The sequence below is a fragment of the Numida meleagris genome, chromosome 2 (assembly GCF_002078875.1).
Source record: "Numida meleagris isolate 19003 breed g44 Domestic line chromosome 2, NumMel1.0, whole genome shotgun sequence".
NCBI lineage: Eukaryota > Metazoa > Chordata > Aves > Galliformes > Numididae > Numida > Numida meleagris.
In genome coordinates this window covers 139787938-139807980 of record NC_034410.1, presented here as the reverse complement: position 1 = coordinate 139807980, position 20043 = coordinate 139787938, and the positions used below count along the sequence as shown (strand labels likewise).

The 20043-nt window shown below is 34.6% G+C and overlaps 1 protein-coding gene across 6 annotated transcripts in view; it reads right to left on the bottom strand.

Annotated features, from left to right (window-relative positions):
• The window catches only part of EFR3A (EFR3 homolog A), a 68387-nt gene continuing 49136 nt past the window's right edge, over positions 793-20043 (bottom strand). For 5 of the 6 annotated variants that reach the window (XM_021386517.1, XM_021386516.1, XM_021386513.1 and 2 more), the window contains 12 exons: positions 18396-18447; positions 15673-15845; positions 15162-15237; positions 14314-14475; positions 13031-13162; positions 12459-12526; positions 10921-11048; positions 8309-8397; positions 6364-6412; positions 5276-5379; positions 4613-4662; positions 793-3812 (listed from right to left, as the gene is read on the bottom strand). In XM_021386517.1, coding sequence (XP_021242192.1) covers positions 3707-3812; positions 4613-4662; positions 5276-5379; positions 6364-6412; positions 8309-8397; positions 10921-11048; positions 12459-12526; positions 13031-13162; positions 14314-14475; positions 15162-15237; positions 15673-15845; positions 18396-18447 — 1189 coding nt within the window. In that variant the 3' untranslated portion in view covers positions 793-3706. The remainder of the gene's footprint in view (positions 3813-4612; positions 4663-5275; positions 5380-6363; positions 6413-8308; positions 8398-10920; positions 11049-12458; positions 12527-13030; positions 13163-14313; positions 14476-15161; positions 15238-15672; positions 15846-18395; positions 18448-20043) is intronic. The other variant, XM_021386515.1, reaches the window with a different exon arrangement.

Sequence of the window (20043 nt, the reverse complement as noted above, 5' to 3'; positions counted from 1 at the left end):
GCTAGTATTTTCTCTCTGGATCGCCTTAAAATATCAGTCATCAAAATCCTGCTCAGACCAACCTGTGCAAGAAAGAGGGTTAGTGCATCTAAATAGACAGTTCTTAGATTCATATGCCATAGATGACAGACAAATAGTTTTCCTCGCCTCTAAACATTTTCTAAATTTACTCCAATTTTTAATGACTGGAAAAATTAGGAACAGAGGAAGAAGCTCAAGAAAAAAATAAAAAAAGAGAGATATCCTACAGGATTATACTGTAATTTGAGTGAGAGTGGGGTCCCAACTTCCCCAAAGTAAAATTTAAAAAAAAAAAATAAAAATTCTCTTCTACCTCAGGATGTACGCTTTTAAAATCTTTCCAGTAAGTGAAGACTATCAAAGAAGAGGGTAATTAACAGCAACTCAGCTGTACTAGACGGCATCGTTGCTTGAAAAAATAGTACCTATAAGCTATATATAGATCTTCAAAAATTCTTATACCATCATTCCTTGAAATGGATGCCGCAATATTTTTTCTCAAACCAGGCAGATGGCCCTGAAAGCATGACTTACTTATTTTATTGAAGCTCATCTACCATTAGCAAATGATTTTTGTATTATTAATTTCGCAAATTTTGTGGACTTCACAGTAGTAATTGTTCAACAGTAACTAAAGTAGTGGTTTAATAATGCCAAAATGCTTTAAGTTTGTGTAAAATAAGGCTTAACTTAAATACCAAAAAGTCACTGACATTTTAATTGAAAGCGCTAAAAAAAAAATAAAAAAATCACATGACACAACAGAGAAGCTTTATTTTAAATTCTCATTTTATTGCTTAAATATAGATTGCACAGTGTGTTCTTACATTTATTGAACTGGTTCATTACATACAGTACAGAATATATGACCATCAGAACAAAAGACAAAATAGCCCTACTCTGATTTTGGACAACTGGCTATTTCTATCTTTTGAAACTAACAGGGATTGTATTTACTTTAAAAGTGATCTGCTGCCAAAAAAACCCTAATAATGACATAATGGGAAAGAAAACACAAAGCAAAAGCTGGAATACTTGTAAACACCTGGATACAAGTGTATAGACATTGTGACAGCACTGGATGTACTGCAGATAACAGAGCCAGTATGCATATGGAGCTTTAAAGTTCTGCAACTCGTCTGAAGAATGTAAAGACGTGAAAGAAGCAATTTTAAACTGTAAAACAGTATCCATAACTCATTTGGTTTCATTCATTATCTTCATATTACAACAGTTAACATTACAAAAATACATTTTACGGTGACTCTCATATTCCAGCTGTCAAAAATGGCCAATGTGAACCAACTACTAACTCACAGACTTGCTGGATTTCCAGATAGTAAGAAACTGAATATCATGTGAACACAGTGTTAAAAGCTCTTCAAACCCTGCACAACACCTGCACAACACCTGCATTTCCCATATAAAGCTAGTTTGAACTTCAAAAACATGGAAACCAACAGCATAAATGAAGAATACCATAAACAGAATAGAAAATGAAATGCTGAATTTACTTTTCACATGCAGCATTCATGCAACAGAATTCAGTCACTGAAACAATCCTGTATTTACAGCACAGTCTGCATACTGCAAGAGTGCAAACAGAAGTACATTCTTTATTTCTTATTCTTTAGACTCCTTATTTTTTTTCGTACAAAAGTGCACAGTGTTATTCTTAAAAAAATGACAGAGTGGATAAGTGTTTTACATTTTACCCATAGGTTAGATTTACTCTTTAAAAAATTACACTCTTTATATAGGCCAAAAAACTACTGTCTTACATTAAAAAAAAAACAAAACAAACAACGAAAGCCAAAAAGTGAAAACTATAAGCTAGAGTGGTAACGAAGTCTATTTATGTGTAGACTGTGGTCTGATCAGGCTGATAAGCTGCAGCAGTAAAAATCACAACGGAATGCTGTAGATAAGGGGCTGTTTCGTCATCCACTAACAGCTGTGATTTCACTGTTAAACTGAAAAGAAGGTCTCAATTACCTTTTCTGTTTTGTGAATGCTTTCTGAAATTCTCAGCATGTTATCTCATAGGTTTAAGTAGCTGAAATTTAAAAATCTGATGGCACGCGAGATCAGAGAAAAGTAGCTTAGTGGAATACGTGCTGTAGTACAGTTTCAATATCTAACAATCTGCTTTACAGCGGGTTTGTAAATGTCCCAAACAGTCAGCAAATTAGCTGCCCTGCTCATCAGAGAGCAACCATCCAGCTCTTGGAATTATGCAATCATAGATTAATTTTGATTGGAACTTCTGAAGGTCATCTCATCAAGCCCCTACTCAGAGCAGGGCAAACAGAAGTTAATCACTTTGTTCATGGCCTGTTCACTGTTTATATATAATGCAGGATACCTTAAATGTCTTGCATTTAATGCAGACGTTTTTGTGCTGGTTCAGATACAGATATACTAAGGGACTTCAACTGTACACTTCACGGCAACAACAACAGCTGTTTCTTTTGTTTTGCCTGCAGAATTTAGTGAGTCAAAAACAGCCTTGACAGTTATCATCAAAAGCTGAGGGATCTACTGTACTGGTTTTACTTTATTTTCATTTCAGTGGTACACTCAGATACATAAACCTATGAAAGTTAGCACATTTTCCTTATATCTAGAAAGATTTGAGAAATGAAACAAAAATGAACAAACATATGCAACTCTAAAAAATGCTTTTACTTGAAAACACATTTAATAAACTCTTGGTCTTTAAATGGTTTCACTCAGTTTTCTTTCAACTTCTAAAATATCACTAAAAAGCTGTAATAAACGACAGAGAAATACCTCATAGAATATAACTGCAATCTCTGTATTTATGACTTAAAATGCCCTCAGTTTTTCTGCTATACTAAATATACTTCTCATGTATTTATACTAAAGCAGACAGAGTAAAATAGTACTGCATTTTCAAAAGTACAATTTGTAAACTATACACTTTAAGATGTGAAAAATATTGCACAATTCAGTGGTTCAAGAGATTTCTCCTGTCTTTATGCAAAGCAGTCACTTACACAGCAAGAAACACAGGATATATACTGGTTGTATATATCTAAGAAGCGTATTATATGATGTATCAGGAATACTTAACAAGTGTCCACTCATCCATTTACTGTACTTGAACACATGCAAGGTATTCTGTTTCATTGTTTCGCTTTTTTCCTCCGTATATTACAAAAAGAACAAGTCAATCAACCGTAACAGCAGGAACAAAAGGGAGTGGGGCCAGCACTCCACTGTTACATTTATTAAAACTTTCTTTCGATACATGATTTAGGTGGACAGGAAAAATGTAAGAAGGAAAAAGCATTTATCAGGTCCCTCAATTAAAAAGAATAACATATTAAAGCAACTTGCAAATTAAAGGAATTTACAGAAAGACTAATTCCTAGAATAATTGAATTAATATATTTGAAAAGACAAGTTTTATATATGACATCTATGTGTACTCATACATGAAAATGAAGAAATGTGATAAATGAAAACCTAACTTCAACGGAAAGCCAGACTTACAGAAACTGAACAGATTCAAGAGTTTGGCTAAAGTAATCTGGTTTTGGCTCGTGTTCATCACTATTTTAAAGTTAGCTAAAAAGAAAAAAAATAAAATTTGAGAACTCATCTTGTTCTTTCTATTGTACTCTACTCTAAATAATGTCCAGCAGACTTCAGAAGACACTTAATACACACAAAGATCTGGAAACTTCATCTCATAGACTGGAACAGACTGGTAATGAGCATGTCCAGCAGTAATCGTCATCGTTCCCGAGGGGCTGGGTGGAGGTCTGTGTAAGAAGAATGACTCACATATATCACTCATAATAATACAGATAGCATTTTTTTTTTTAACTTTATAAACTAACAGCTGAGAAAAAAAAAGTCAACTACCTTTTTTTTCCTTCACAGCCATCAGTGTTTTATCCTGATTCTGAAATTCTAATAATATTATCATATCTCAGTTTTCAATCAGGGCTCTTTTCTAAGTCAACAAATTGCTGATGTTATAGAATTGTGAAAATGCATTGTATGACTTAGATTATTTACACTGCACAACAGATGTGCACGAATTCCCTACAATACCGTTCTGCATGATTTTTGTACTATTTTGGTTGTTCAATTTCTAAATTTCTCAAACAGATTCAACACTGAGAAGACAACCACATTCCTTGATAGTACCAACATACATAAAAATAATAAAACACAAACATGAAAATGTTTTTAACTTGTTAAAATATAATATAATAACATAAATGCTCCATGTTTGGGGCCAGTTAGGCCCCAAATCTCTACATCTCCACAACTGGGGCCAGTTAGGCTCTCTTTGATAAAACTCCTGAAGAAATTCAATTAAGCAATTAAAATCGGAAGAGTTAGAACAGTTTCTTGATGTTCTTCACTATGTAAAGGACTCAAAATAATAACAAGAATGTCAAAGTAACTGTTTTATACAACTGCTTTCAGCGAAGCCAATTATTTTCTGCCTGTTACACATGTTTAAGAACACTGTGACATTACCACAAGAATGCAGTCACAGTTGCTTTATAACTCATTTTTTATTCACAATATTCTTCCTGCATGGTCTTACCGAATAGTGAGTTCCAGTATCTGGGCAAGTCTATCATGAAGCAAGTTTGCCTGGAAAAAAAAAATTGAAATTTAATAATTAATTACTGAATCTTGAGCAGAGTTAAAATGAACATTCCAGGCTACATGCAGCGTACTGCACATCTGTACCCAGCAAATCTAGGAAGCACTTCCCGTTTACATTTCCCACTGTGGCAAGAATTCTGAGCCTTGAAGAGGCATGTGAAATTGAGCGAGCTGAACGTGAAGCGCGAGGAATTAAACAGGAAATTTTGTTGTTGAAGACAGAGGTTATACACTTAATTATAAAAAATATATCATGAGGTAAATACCATTCTGCTTATCCCAGGATGAAATAGGGATGAATAATGAATCCGGATTTCAAAAATAGTAAAGATAACATTAAGATGAAGAGTGAATAAGATTTCCATTCCTTTTAAAATGGTGTAGGAGCAACAAAAAACACATTTTAAATAACTGAAATTTCCCCACATGCATAATTGACATTACAGAGACAACAGCTGAAGACATAACTGAATACTATACTTTAACAGCAATAGCAGCAGCAACATGCATAGAAACATAAATCACCCTTAGCTAGCACGCCCCTATTAATGTTTATACTAGCATCTTCAATAGCATATAGCATGTTTCAGAAACTCACTTTGGTTTCACATTGTGCTGCAATTTCTTCAAATGGTGCTTTTTGGAACTTCTCAATCACAAGACGCCTTTTTTCTTTTTCCTGTTCTTCAAGTCCATTGTTATCTTTAAAAAAATGAAAAAAATAAAGACAAGTGTAATTTTGCCAATCAAGTATGAGTGATCTGAACCTGTAAGTGTTTTGTCTTCTTTTACACTGTATTTTTAACCTTCAAATGTGCACTGGAAAAGCAAACAAGCAACCATACCCAAGCAAGCTGTCACTGCCTCTAAAGCAGTGATAAAACTTCAGGGAGCTGGTCCGAGGATGCCAGTTTTACCCTTTCTTACTGTGTGCTTTAACCACCAGTATAGGCTTCCTGTTGTTTTATCATCTGGACTCAAGACTACTTTTCACTCACTGCACCCAAGTCTCTCCCGTCAAAAGAAGAGGGAAGTATCCTCCCTCCCAGTATCATGCAGACAGCTGGGAAGGATTTATTTTTAAATAAAATTTGGAACACAGGCCAAGTGAACCTACAAGCAGCTGGAACTTTTCAGCATCTAACGAATTTATGTACTTCAACAATTAGTTTTGGAAAACTGTCAGACTGAATTATTGTTTAAAATGTTAGTGTATCTATTGTTTAAAATGTCAATGTTCAATCCACATTTTTTGACAGAAGTTTGGTAGGCTGGATTGTATTAATTAGTAACTACTGATAGAGTTATGAAATAAAAGAACTGTTTGAGTTCTACTAGCTGAATGTTTTTGACATCCACAGTGGTATCTTACAATTTATTTCCTGAATGCACTGAAGAATGAAAATCTCACAATTTGAAAATCTATTCATTTCTAGCTAGGCCTGAAAGGGCAAATTTCATAGAAAAGCATTTCCATATGGTTTCACTCAGTCACGTGAGTTTCAGAAAATGAATTCACTAAAATTATCAAGATCTTATTTCAGAAACTTAGAAATAGATGGCTGAAATTTTAAATCGGTTGACTAGCTGATAAAAACAAATGTAATATTTCAATTATGTTATTCTGGCAACAAATTTTCTCTATTAATTCCACATGCTGTTAAATATAATTGTAATAAATCTTACCAATTGCTTTCTTCAAAGCTTCAAAGGTGATTTCTTCAGTATTATCAGTCTAAAGACAAAGACATAAAACCCCATAAACCTCACACACCACAAACTTCTAAAAACTATGGAACAGGATAAACAGTTTTTTTGCCATGTAAGTTCATAGTGGTTTGATCTGGAGTTTCTATAGCAAACAGACCACTAATTCTCTATTGTTAATCACCGGAATAGCTGGTATTTCGTAGAAAACTAATATTTTTTTACGTTCAGAACTGATGCTTGCCAGCTTCGCTTACAAATACTGGAAAAACAAAAGCTGACCAGCTTTATTTGTTATCATTACTAGCCTGTTTTTATTCACAAACAATAGATCAAAACAATCACTCAGGACAAAGTTTTCTGACCCAAGAATCTTGCCCAAGGATGACTGAGAAAATTTTTAGTGAGTAACAGAAGTTTTGGAAAAGGATTTGAATTTTGGCAGAACTCTTCTTCGGGTCAGGAATAGCCTGCGGTGTTTCTATGCTGATATCTCAGTGATGATTCTTAGGCAGCTCCTGAGAATAACAAAGACTGCTTCCTGAGATTAGCTGAACGATGTGATGCTAAAATAAGAGTCAGTAGTTGATCTGTTCATTTACCAACGTGAATATCCATTTGCTTTCTACTTCATGAGCAATTACTTGGGGCTATAAAATTACCAAAGATGCAGAAACATTTCTCCAGAGAGTTCCAGCACACGGTTCTTTGTGTTTCGCATCTTTACATGGTGCTTCTGTATGAGAAAGTCTTTCTTACAGTGAAAACACTGTGACAGTATTAGGGGAGAATGCTTGGACAGGAGAAGATTTTACAGCTGAATATAACATGGTTTCTCAGCTTAGTCTACGTTACTTCAACCATTTAAAACTATGTGTAAGCAGGCAGCAGTTCTTTCTTATAAACATTTCAATATAATTTAATATGAATGATCTGTATGATATCAGAAAGTTACTTCACTCAATTCTGCAATAATTTTGCTTATATTTCAAAATGTTTTGCTTGTTCCTCATAAATTTATATCTAATTTTTCTCTTTCTTAAAGCAGTGTATCAAGAAATGAACAAAATATCATCTGAAGTATCATTAGTACAAAGGAGTTAGGAACAATAATAACAATGCTGAATAGAAATAATTTGTCAGGTAATCCCAAAACAAGGCTTGTTCCTTTGCAGGAACATGATATTGCATTTTTAACAAATATTCAGCTTGACTCTCTCTATACATTCTATTTCAAGTCTCTGTTTTTCTCTTTAAGACAATAATGGTAGGATTCATCTGCAGACACAAACAAAACTACAACAGCAATTCTTAGCAGGCAGTGGAAATCTGGTTACCAAAAAATCAGCAGAGCTTTGAAAAAGATTCATTGGAAATTAATTTATTTTAAGAAATTAATGAATCTTTCCTTTCTACCTTTTCCTTTCTCTGTCATTAAAGCACTGTGTGATTTAAACTGTTCTGGAAAGGAGATGCAATACTGTAACACCGTGGTATAAGTAGCTTGCCTAGTCTTCACCTGCTCCTCTCAAAGACATCAGGTCTCCCACTAGTCTCACATCTGTCAGACCCATGTTGATGAACAAGACCCTCAGAGACGCTTCAAATGATGCATGGATACATATGCAGAAATTTTATTTAATTCCACAAAATGTGAAGAAAATACTTTATTCAGAATATTGATTCATAAAATGTTAGTTATTAGGCATATGCAGTATTGTACCTGTAGCTGTAGATGTCCCTGTTCACTGCAGGGGAGTTGGACAAGATGGCCTTTAAAGGTGCCTTCCAACTCAAAAGATTCTATGTTTCTAAAGTGCTAAAATTATCAAACTCTAGAATTTCTAGGAAAACATAATTTGGAGGTTGTTCCTCCCTCCAGCACTGAATATGCAGCCTTAAGATTATCTTGTCATTATCATACCTTATCCTCTGTGTTGTTGCCAGGTAGAATATCCACCTGAATAGATACTGTGTCCACAATGCTTTTCCTCCTGGAGAGTCTGTCTTCATCTAGAAAAAAAATAAAAACAAAAACCCACTAAATCAGCTGAGCTTACTTTATGCGTAACAGCTGAAAGATGAATAATAAAGTTTCTACACATCACATGCAGTTTTGTTTCTATATGCTATTTAACCCTAGACCATCTACTTTATCACTTGTATTATTGCGAAAAATGATCAGTTTCCTGTTTAATTATTCAGTCCTGTGTTTACAATTCAAAATACTACTGGGAAAAACTAAAGAATATTGAAGCATGAAAATATGTGGTAAAATCTTCATTTAACTTAACATAGTTCAAGTAGAAATTAGCTTGAATTAAAAAGAATGAATTACAAATTGAACTAAATAACTGAATGAAAGCAGAAGTGGCTAAGTTAGTATTGCATTTACTCACTCCCATACATCATTAGAAAAATCCCTCAGCTTTATAATAATTTATCATAGAATGAATCATCATTCTGTGAGCTGCTGACAGCTTCTTTCAACTTTCAAATAATTGTAATTTCACTCAAAGAGGTAACAGGCACTGTCACAAAAATGACACCAATGTCCCTACCACCTGTTCAAGGAAGGAAAATAGGAAGCTACCATAATTTACAATTCTAAATGGAGAATAAACACAGAAGGCAAACCTTGCAGCTCCACAGAGGCATACAAGGAAGGAGATAAACAACAACAAAAAAAAGCAGGATGACACACTAAGTACTAAGCAATGTCTGACTTCTTTGTCTAAAAGCCTTCTAGAAGCATTTTTTTTCTTTTGACTGGGCATATCCTATCAATGCACACCACAGCTAGCAGGAGAGCAGGATGACCTAACTCATTTTTACCTTTTGACTTGTGTCTGCATTTGTGATATTTTTTCCCTAATGAAAATAGAGCTTAATTAATATTTATGTGTGTATGGAGAAAAGTAGTTAAGTGTGCATTTAAACATCAGCTTTCCCTCCCACCAAACAAAGAGAACAAGGTACAAAAAGTATGCCTTTCAAACTGATAAGAAAAACTGACAGAAAAACAGTGAGATGATTGTATCTCTGTACATGTAATTAAATGTAACTTCATTAAAATTTATCACTAAGTATGACCTTTTTCTTATCACTCAAAAAGCTGTTAAGTAGTTGTTTCTTCCACCTGAACTCATTTAACCTTGTTGGTATTAGAACTATCAAGGTTGTTGTTCCTGCATAAGAATGTATTTTAGGAGAGTATCCAAGTAAGCTCTAGTAAGGTCATTTAGCCACAAATGCATCTCATGTTCTAGAAGAGGCTTAACACAATTTTCCAATCTTTCTTATTCCATTCTCACTCACTGAAAAGACAGTAAAAATTTGAAAACATAACATTTCATTATTTGTTACAAACTTCTTCTGCCAATACTAAAATATAATGTTAACTATTGTTCAGATGCCAGAAGTAATGGTCTAGCAAATAGAACAGCATTTCCCTTTTTCAGAAAAAAAAATCCACCAAGAGAAAACACAGACATTACAAATGTGTCTCAGAATATATCACAAGTCTGCTCGCAGCAAAACCACAGTCGTTCTCATTCCCTCTCTAGCTACCAAAAAGTTTAATCAAGGACCTCATTGTCTTTGAACACAACTGAACCATTCTGCAGGCGTGACAGATACGATATTCACTCTCCATATGTATTGTTTACTTTCGATGGGTAAGGCACAAAATAGATGAATCACAATTTCTTGCTAGGTACTTTTATTTTGCAAAAAGTTTACGCTTCAGACTGGTAAGTCTCATATTCTCATTACGGTAACAAGCAGTTATATACAGCCAGAAAACATGCATGGTTGGTAAAAAGTAAAAAAAAAATCTTAAAACAATTTTACTCTACACTTGTTAAGAGGATGTTGAAAAAATATCAAGAACAGAAAGCCAAGAATGTCACATACTACGTAATCACTTGCACACTATTCACACATAATGGGTAGGTAGTATGAACTTCCACCAATTTTCCTTGGGCATACTTGATTTTAATCATATTTCCTGACACTAAGTTAGCAATGGAGGCAAACATCACATTTTGTATTAAATTAACAACTGCTCATTGAGAATTTGACTAAGGTGAATAACTCAAGTCACCAGAAGGCCAGATGGCAAAAGGAGAGGTTCTGTTCTAGTCAGTGACTGCATAAAAAGGGTCAAGTATGCTGACTTGTGTAATTCATCTGATATCTCAAATTAATACAGAAACAGAAATAATAATCATAATCATAATCATCTTAGGTTTTATTTTGAAAGCAAACAATTTCTTTATAAAGATGTGAAGTAGGCTCAAGAACTTTGTGCCTCCTGAATTTAAGGAAAAAAATCATAAAAAGGACACAAAGTGAAAACATCATAGCAATAACAGAGTTGCTCATCAGAAAAAAAATGAATCTTGAGAAAACAAAATTATACTATGATTAAATTTTGTTGCCAAACAGTCACGCTACATTTCATTTGATGTGCTGACAGAAGAAACCTCAAGAAAGCATTCCTAATAACCAGTACTTAGAGGTTTTACAACTTACCTGTCACCTGGGGTACGTATGGAACTGACAATCTTTCCACACTGTATCCACTGCCACCTAATGATTCTGCAATCTTGTTTGTCAGGAAAAATAAATTTTTTTCATGCTTCTCTAACGATTTTGGGAGGCTGTTAAGATATATATTTGAAGTCATTATCTAACAACAAAGATCTGATAACTGAGTAAAATATTTTTACACTGCATGCAAGCAACCAGAAAAGGGCAGCGGTAATAATTTGATAGAAAGAAAATGTGATCAGTTATTTAAGAATGAATACCTACTCTGAAATAAGTAAAATAAATAACTCTGCAATATTTTACATTACTTTAACACTTCTTGGTTATCTGAAATACATTTCTCAACTACTCCACAACATTTTGAGAGAATATGGCCTTTGTTAAATGGAGAAATCTGAGAAAATCAATAGAGAGTATTTTTGTTTGTCAGCAATGTGCCCTTGCCACAAAGAAGGCAAACGGTACCCTGGGTTGCAGTAGGAGGCTACAGTGATGCCAAAAGGTTGCAAGAGGTGGTACTTCCTCTCAACTAAGGGCCACACCTGGAGTACCATGTCCAGTGCTGGGTTCTCCAGTAAAAAACAGACTGGAGAGCCTTGAAGGAAAAATAAATAAATAAATAAATAAAATCACAGAATCATCAAATGGCTTGGGTTAGAAGGGACTTGAAAGAACATCCAGTTCTAGCCCCTTAAATCAGGATGCCCAGGGCCCCATGCAACCTGCCCTTGAACACTTGCAGGGATGGGGAATCCATGAATTCTCTGGGCAGCAATATGTTTCAGTGGCTCACCACCCTCCCAGTAAAATATTTCCTCCTAATATCTAGTCTAAATCTCCTCTCTTTTAGTTTAAGATCATCCTTCCATTGACTGGAGCTCCCCTCCTATGAGGAAAGGTGGAGAGAGCTGAAACTCTTCAGCCTAGAGAAGGCACAGAGAGGAAAATGTGTTATGAATAACCGAAGGGAGGGTGCAAAGACAGCAGAGTCAGGCTCTCTTCAGTGGTACCCAGTGTCAGGAAAAGCAGCAATGGGAACAAACTGAAGCACAGGAGGTTTCATCTGGACCTAAGGGAACATTTATTTACTGTGACGGTGACCAAGCTTAGACGAAGGCTATCCAGAGAGGCTGAACATCTCCACGGAAGGAGAAAATCAAATTTGGATGTGGTCTTGGGCAGACTGCAGTAGGTGGCACCGCCTGAACGGGACCAGGTGACCTACAGAGATCTCTTCCAACTTTACCCATCCTGTGATACTGGAAATCCATTTTGCTGCGCTGATCCTTTCACCAAACATCGTATTACACAGAGAAAAGTATCTCTAACTAAAATTTAAAAAGTGTCAAAAAATCCTATTTCTTTTATATAGGCTTCTAATGCTTGGTTTTCTTCCCTCTACCCTGTGCACTACTTAACCCCTTATTTTTCACATTCACAACGTATTTCAATGATGCACAATTTTTAATACTAAAAGAGCAATTTTACTGTTCATTAATTAATATGCTGTATCTACTTACTTGCATTTGTCTTTGAAAATTGTTTCTGGCAGAAAATATGATGCTTCCAGACTTCTAGTTTCAATGACCTGAAAAAAGACAAGGCAAACAGCATGGAATAGTTCTAATACCTATTACCCTCAACAACTAAAATGCCTTAAAGAGATTTACTGTAGCAGATTTTTCAGTCCTTCATTAATATGTATCTCATACCAAATGAGCCCTTTATAATTTCTGTTAGCCAGAGAAAGATACTGTGGCACTCACTCTTTTAAATAAAATATCTGGTTCTCATGGTCTTGCCTATGTCAATACTGTTTATCAAAGCCAGTAAGGCTGTGAAGTCTTACACCAAATAGTGGTTTAGACCTTAACGTATGGTAACATGCACAAGATAAAAATACTGTAGGAGAGAAGAATTCTTTGCGTAAGTTTAAGAATCAGCAAGCAAAGCAGATGACGAGATAGAAGACAACAAACAACACTGGTGGACAAAAATACAAGAGGTCAAGAATGCAAGCAATTACTTAAAAGAATTTATTTACTCATGATGTGTACTGTACCAAATGACTGATTACTTAATTATGTGTTACCTTGGTGACATGCTGACAGAAGGCAGGGACGGCAATCATCTGACTTAGAAAGTTTAGATATGCTGCAACCAATGCCATGACACCACAACGATTAAACATTGGTAGATTATCCTCATTGATGATGGCAACGTCCTGAAATATGAAGGACAGCATTACATTCTCTGAAGTAAACAGGCTATTGCCTCAAATACGTGGAAGTCAGGAGTAGTAGCGGTTACCATGCTTCAGCTAATGTTACTATCTAGTACGAGATGGCATTTCATATCTTTCCCCTTACAACCCTAGTCTTATAGCTCACTGTGAGCTAGATAAATATTGTTCTGAAATAGAAGAGTCAGAAGGATGTAACTCCTCTGCAAAGAAATAAATCTACTCAACTTTCTCAGAAGGAGAGTATAGGGTAATAACTATCAGCATTTCTATCTTAACAATTTCCACTTGTGTATCAGGAAAATTATGAACAGTACTTCAAAAATCACCCTTGGGAGTCACAGATACAATAGCACAAAGGGAATTACTTAATGCTTATTATTAGCATTGCTACTATTTTTTAGATTGTATTATTTCTAGTAAATCTCTTAACAACATTTTCATCAAGCGAGAATATGGTTCAGTAATAAATTTTAAAATTAAGGATACACTCTGCATTTCAGAATCTTCATAATATGGGCACACACTAGAGAACAAGGCTAGTCACAGAGGGTAAACTGAGAACACAGTACGCAATCATGTAAAAATTTTCTTGGAGCATACTAGCAATATTTGTTGGAATGCTTTAATTTTAACACAGATGAAGTTACTAAGATTTAAAGTTTCACTGAAGTTTGAATGCCATAAGAGAAATGTTAAACAATAAAGCCTCTCAATTAAATAGCCTGACTTGACAAAAGTTTCTAATCAAGCAGTTAACCAAAGGCTTTGTTCCAAGGCAAGGACACTCAAAAAATTTAATATGGAACACTGACGCAAGATCAGAGTTTGTTAAAATAACTTATCCATTTGTTAATGAAACTACTGGTCATTCTAAGGAACGTTTCAACAGATTTCTGCATCTGCTCAACTGGATGAAGAGAATGTTGTAGGTTTTTAAATAAATCTGATAGCTGAAGCTTCAATATGAATAAATTTTATACATAAAGTATATTTGCTTAAAGGATTGATCATATTAGGACTGAATTATGTGATTTCCAATTTAAGTATCAATATGCAAACAAAATTCTCACATCTGACTTCACAAATATAAACTATTTACCAATGAACTCAACACTGATTCAGACTCATACCTGCAGAGCAATAGCTAATCGAATAAGATCAATAACCACTTCTTCATTAGCTAATTCAATTGTAATAAGAGCTAGAGATGTATACAGCAGCTCGAAGTTCTTTTGGACATTGTCTTCTTCTTTACAGCCTAAGTAGATGTGTCTGTACAGCTGCTGACCATGCTATAAAAGATGAAAAAGAAAAAATGAGTACTAAAATTCCAGAATAATTTAGGTTAGAAAGGGTAAATGTACTGTAGCCCAACTCCTGACTCAAAGTTTAACACTGATGTTAGATCAATTTGGATGGAGATTTAGCAAAAAATAAGAAATTAGAAAAAGCATATCTAAACATACACACACATACACAAACAACTACATGAATACCACTAAGAAGACAATCAGTCTATGACAAAGAGAGCAGCTTCATTCTAAACTGCATATGAATATTGCACTTACAGACACTGACATATATTTCTTACTGAAATACTCAGAAAAATATTGCCCATTTAGGAAAAGGAGAAAATAAAAAATAGATCTTGAAACATTCTTCATCACGTTCATGTAATTGAGAAGTTTCAAGGGTTATCCATGTTCTCTAGTGAAGACACTGAATTTATGCATTAATAAAGTCTTCTTTGTCTAATTTCATGCATGCAAGGATCTTCACCGAAGAGATAAATGAAAATTTTATTCCACAGAACTATCTCTCAAGTACCTATAACACTGACCACCGAAGACACTGTCATGTAAATTAAAATCACTGATCAGTGAAATCACTTACAGTGAAACAGCTGTAGAAAAGAAGCAAAGATACGGGTTCAGTTACTTTATTCTAGATGGAAAAGTTAACTTTTTCATTCTATTACCTTCTTCATGAAGCTCACGTCCTGCCTTGAAATTTTGTCTCGTTTTATCTTTAGATCAGAAACATCAGGTATTATTCTACAAAGGAAATCGAGATAATGCTTCACAAAAAAGTTGAAAGGGGAAGTGAGCAGGAAATATATGAACCAGTCAAACAAATTTGGAAGCAATTTCCATTTTAGGCTAGTTTCAGCTGAAGAAGCTGAACTACAAACACAATTAAGAACACCACAGATTTTGTTTCCTCTATATAAAATACCAAATTATGTCCCCAAAAGGAGATAATCAGCTACAAAATCAGTTAAACTTGAAGATACTGGAACGGTCACTTAATGCATCATGCACTGAGTCCTACCTGTAAAACTCTTTCCATCAATGACACAGAGCACTGGGCACTTACCAAAACAATACATTAGCATTTAATATTTGGAAAAATATTTAAAAGCAACATTACTTATCATTCAGATACTAAACTTGAACTGAAATTAGGCCAAGGAAAACATAAAGAAGTACCGTATCCCTCTGAGTTTTGCTCTGTTGTCATGCCGATCAATGAGATTATGCAGTATTTCCAAGACCAGCTGCCTTAGCTCAGAGTCCTCCATAAGTGAAGGAGACAGTAATGGGTCCAGAAACGGGGCAGGAAGCGCATTAGTTATTGTTGTTGCTTTGTATCCTGAAGTCACCTGTTCATGGTTGAAGTTGAACATTAATCTTAACTGTGAGAATTACTAACAGCTGTCACTAATGTTTCAGCAGGGTTTGCCTGGCATCTGAGAAGTGGATTCAGTTGGAAACACTGCATCAGTTTTGAAAATACCTAACATCACTACGTATTTCAAAGGATTTTATTACTTATGTTTAAATGAACACCCTAATCTGTTTTAAAGTGGTATTTCCCAACCTCTACCAACAGCTACAAAAGGATAAATACAGGTGCTATTTATTAAATTTATAAGAAAAAACCAGCCTGTGAGAAGTTGCATGGGACAAAATGAAGAAGGTAACCATTTCAACAGAGACTTTTCCATTCCACGCTGTGAGATGCTCATATATGGTAGCTGGTAAACATACTCATGTGAGGGGAAAAATAAGAGTGAGAGCACACGTGAGAGAGTTTGCACATCTTAAACCAAAACAGGATTCAGAAACTGCCAAGCATAAGCTGTTGAAAAAACGAGGGGTACAAAATAATCAAAAGCCTTATTATATTAAAAGTAGTCATATGTTTAAGACTTTGCATAATTTTATCTTCATTATGTTTATTCTATAGCAGTACAGTTTTTGTGTAAGTTGTATGCAAGCACTATTCCTGCAGCATACTAAGGAGGTAGGAATTTGGTTTGCAAAGGAGCACAAAGGCATTATCAATGCCACAGGAAAGAATCTAATCAATCTTTTTTAAAATGGAAAATTACTAATTTTACAAACAGTAATACTGTAAATAAAAGTGCATATACTTAATGTAGTGACAGACACAACTTTGCCTGTGCGTATGCAAGATGATATTAAATTATAAAGCATTCTTTTGTATAGAACATATGATTGCACTGTGCTCAGTTCAGACCATATCACAGGCAGGATTCAGTAACTTCTAGTTAATTGTGTACAGTTCACATCATATACATACCTAAATAAAGCCTTTGCTCTGAACACAAATTCCTTCCCACATATTTTGACAATATTTATCAATGTGTGAGTAATTAATTAATTATCAAAACATTCACTTCCATATCTTTCTGCAGTGATGGGATTTAACTTTTGTATCCCAAAAGAATATTTGAACCAAAATTCAATATCAAAAGTATTCAATACCTTCTATATGCAAAATTTAGATCTCCCACAGCCTACCTTGAGGCTGTGTAGTATCCCAAATAACTACATAAGATTCATACCAATATGAATGGAAATTTTTAAAGACTAGAGAAATAAATATTGTCAGGAACAGCGTAGGCAGAGCTGATTCTATAAAGACAGTGTGCAAGATGACCCCTTGAGGTCCTTCCTAATGTTTTCTTATTCATAAATAAATTCTAACGTGACTGTTCAGCTTTTCTGCAAGCTAACTCTTTTTCCAGGAAGGCATTCTTCTGCTTTAGTGATGAAATTATTCTTCAAACTATTTCACCTACTTTAGTCACTAAACAGTTTTCAGCTTCTGCAGAAGCCAGGATTCTACAAGCAAAAGCCTCATATACTACCTACTTCTGAATCTTACTAGCAGGACATACCTTGTTTTTACTGAATAAACCAAGACAATTGTGGCATTTATATTATGAAGACAAAATAAGGCTGTGTAAGCAAATTATTTTGTTATATTACTGGTATTTATGAGTTTTTTTTTTGTAAGCAGCATAATACATATTCCAAGACCACTGAGTGCCAATGTTACAGTTAAAACTAGTATTTGGGAAGTTGCTGACAACTACATTATAAATATAGTTCCTCAGACTGACTCTTTGAAAAATAAGTTGGAAGAACTAAATCTCTAAGATAATTCCACCTAACACAAGGGTCAGAATTTAGCAGTGCTTAGCTCTATGTGAACTAAATAAAAACATTTATGCATGCTGCTCATCACTGATGATACAAGAAGAACTAGCAGCCGAAATCCCGTAATTGCATCAACAATAGCTGCAGAAACATGCTTTGAACGACAAATAAGTTTGTCTCTTCAAGCTAGGAGGTATTTTATCTCAGTACTTCATAAAATACTTCAAAGGTGTCATTGACAATTTTCAGGAATATTCTTTGAAGCTTTACATTTGGAAAACATAATTGTTATCAAATAAGTATATACAGGTAACTTGGGAAACACTAGGAAAGGAAGAGCAACGGTGCCTGTGACTCTAATGCCTTGGAGATACGCATCTATTCTCACACTTTAAATAATATTAGCCATTCTACTAATTATAGTCTAATGTAACAGATGAAAGTGATTTCCCTTTGATGTTGCTACCATTGCTATCTAAACCAATCAACTCAACCTACTTTGGATCTGCAGATCCAACTGTAACTGATACTAAAGTGCTGAAAGAGACAGAGGCATATTTCCTTATCTACTTGCAACCTAAATTGGGAAAATGCTGTCACAATTTTACTGAGTAGATCTACAGATCTACTTACTGCAAACATACACTAAATTCCATAAAAACAACTGAAGTATTTCTATGTGTAAATGCACACATAAAACAAGACAGTGCATGTTTATAATATACCAAATAGAGAAGGCTTACCATAAGTAAAGACCTCAATAACATGATTTGAATTCTTCTAGTTCCCAAATCCCTATATTTGGAAAAAAGTGGAAAATTAATTTCTTAGCATATCTTTAAAATATTACTCATCATCTGCAACATTATTTTTAGTAACTGAATATAGCAGTCTTGAAAGGGATGCGGGATGACCACTAGAAAGGAGCAATTATCTCCAAATGAGGTGCAATAAATAAGTGGTTTTGAAAAGGACATTTATAGCAAAGCTTAAAAAAAAGAAACACATACAACTGAAAAATCAGTAAACGGTATATGTGAACCAGATGCAAATCTTCACATTCCATTTTAAAATCTCCTTGTATATGAAGTGTTCAACTGGTACACGCCTAATTTTACTTTCATAGGAATCAATGCTCTGAATGACTTCTGAATTGAAATGTAATTGAGGCTATTAAGAAACCAGAAGAATTTTTCCTTCAGAACTTAGACACTGAAAAAAGAAATCTGCAAAATCCGCAAGAAAAACTGAAAGAATCACAGATTTCTCAGATCACAGCAAGCCACAAGTAACATCACTTCGCCCATTCTTCATCTTTTCCCCTTTTTCACCTGTTGGTACTAAAAGAACCTAGATATCTATCAGTACATAGCCACACTGTGTTCTTCTTGCAAGATCCTATAAAATAAAGTGTAGTTGGAGTATATTGGTTTATTCAAAGGCAATCTTTCAAGGAAAAGATCCACTTGATGTGCAAAACTCTTTGCCCGTCAAAGGAAAGAGCAAGTCTCTTTACAAGTAAAAAGTTGGCCCGTAGGTAACAGTGGAAACTTTTACCTTCACTGGCCATAACACTGGCTACACATTGCAGTTATTGGAATGTCTTCTGTAGCAGAGACCTAATTTTCAGAAAAGTATTGCAATATTCTATCAGCAGTCAGGAACCTTTCTGCAGCAGACCTATATGCATCATACTACTATACTACTTAGTCTCATGTTTATAAAGAATCCCATCTGGGAAAACTGTGAAGTTAAAAACCAAACACCTCTCTCTGCACGCAGCTAACAATGCAAGTACAAAACTCTAAATAGATACACATTTCAAATACCTTCTTAATACGTGTAAGATGCCAGGCACAGATAGATTTCAGATTTCTATCTTATATGGGACAGTACTGCCCATACCATGGAGACACGGTATAAAAAGCTACCAAGAAGCCAGGAGAATGAGAGCAACTTCCTATGTAAACTAGTAGGGGAGCAGACAGTTAGCAAGGGGTAAGTGGTAGAAAGTACCCATGCACACTTAGAAAGTAATCATTTCAGGTACTTTCCCCATACTGAGGAAAAGCAGCCTTTAAAAATTACCGTTATAGTTACAGGAAAAAAAAAGTATTAATTGATAGTAAGGCAGTTATTTAATTATAGGTTTATAACAGGAGCCTGTCCACCTATAGCTTTTTCCTATTTCTTAATAAAAAAAGAGTGAAATCTAAAATGAAACAAATTCACTAATTTCTGCAATTTATTAATTTGAAAACAGCTAATACAGAATGCAGAAAAGCAAAAACTGCAAATTACACTGCTACATGAAATAACAGTTGTAGTTCAATTTCCCTCCTTCAGAAAACAAACATTTTAGAAATTATGTAATTAAAAGTCAACTAAGAA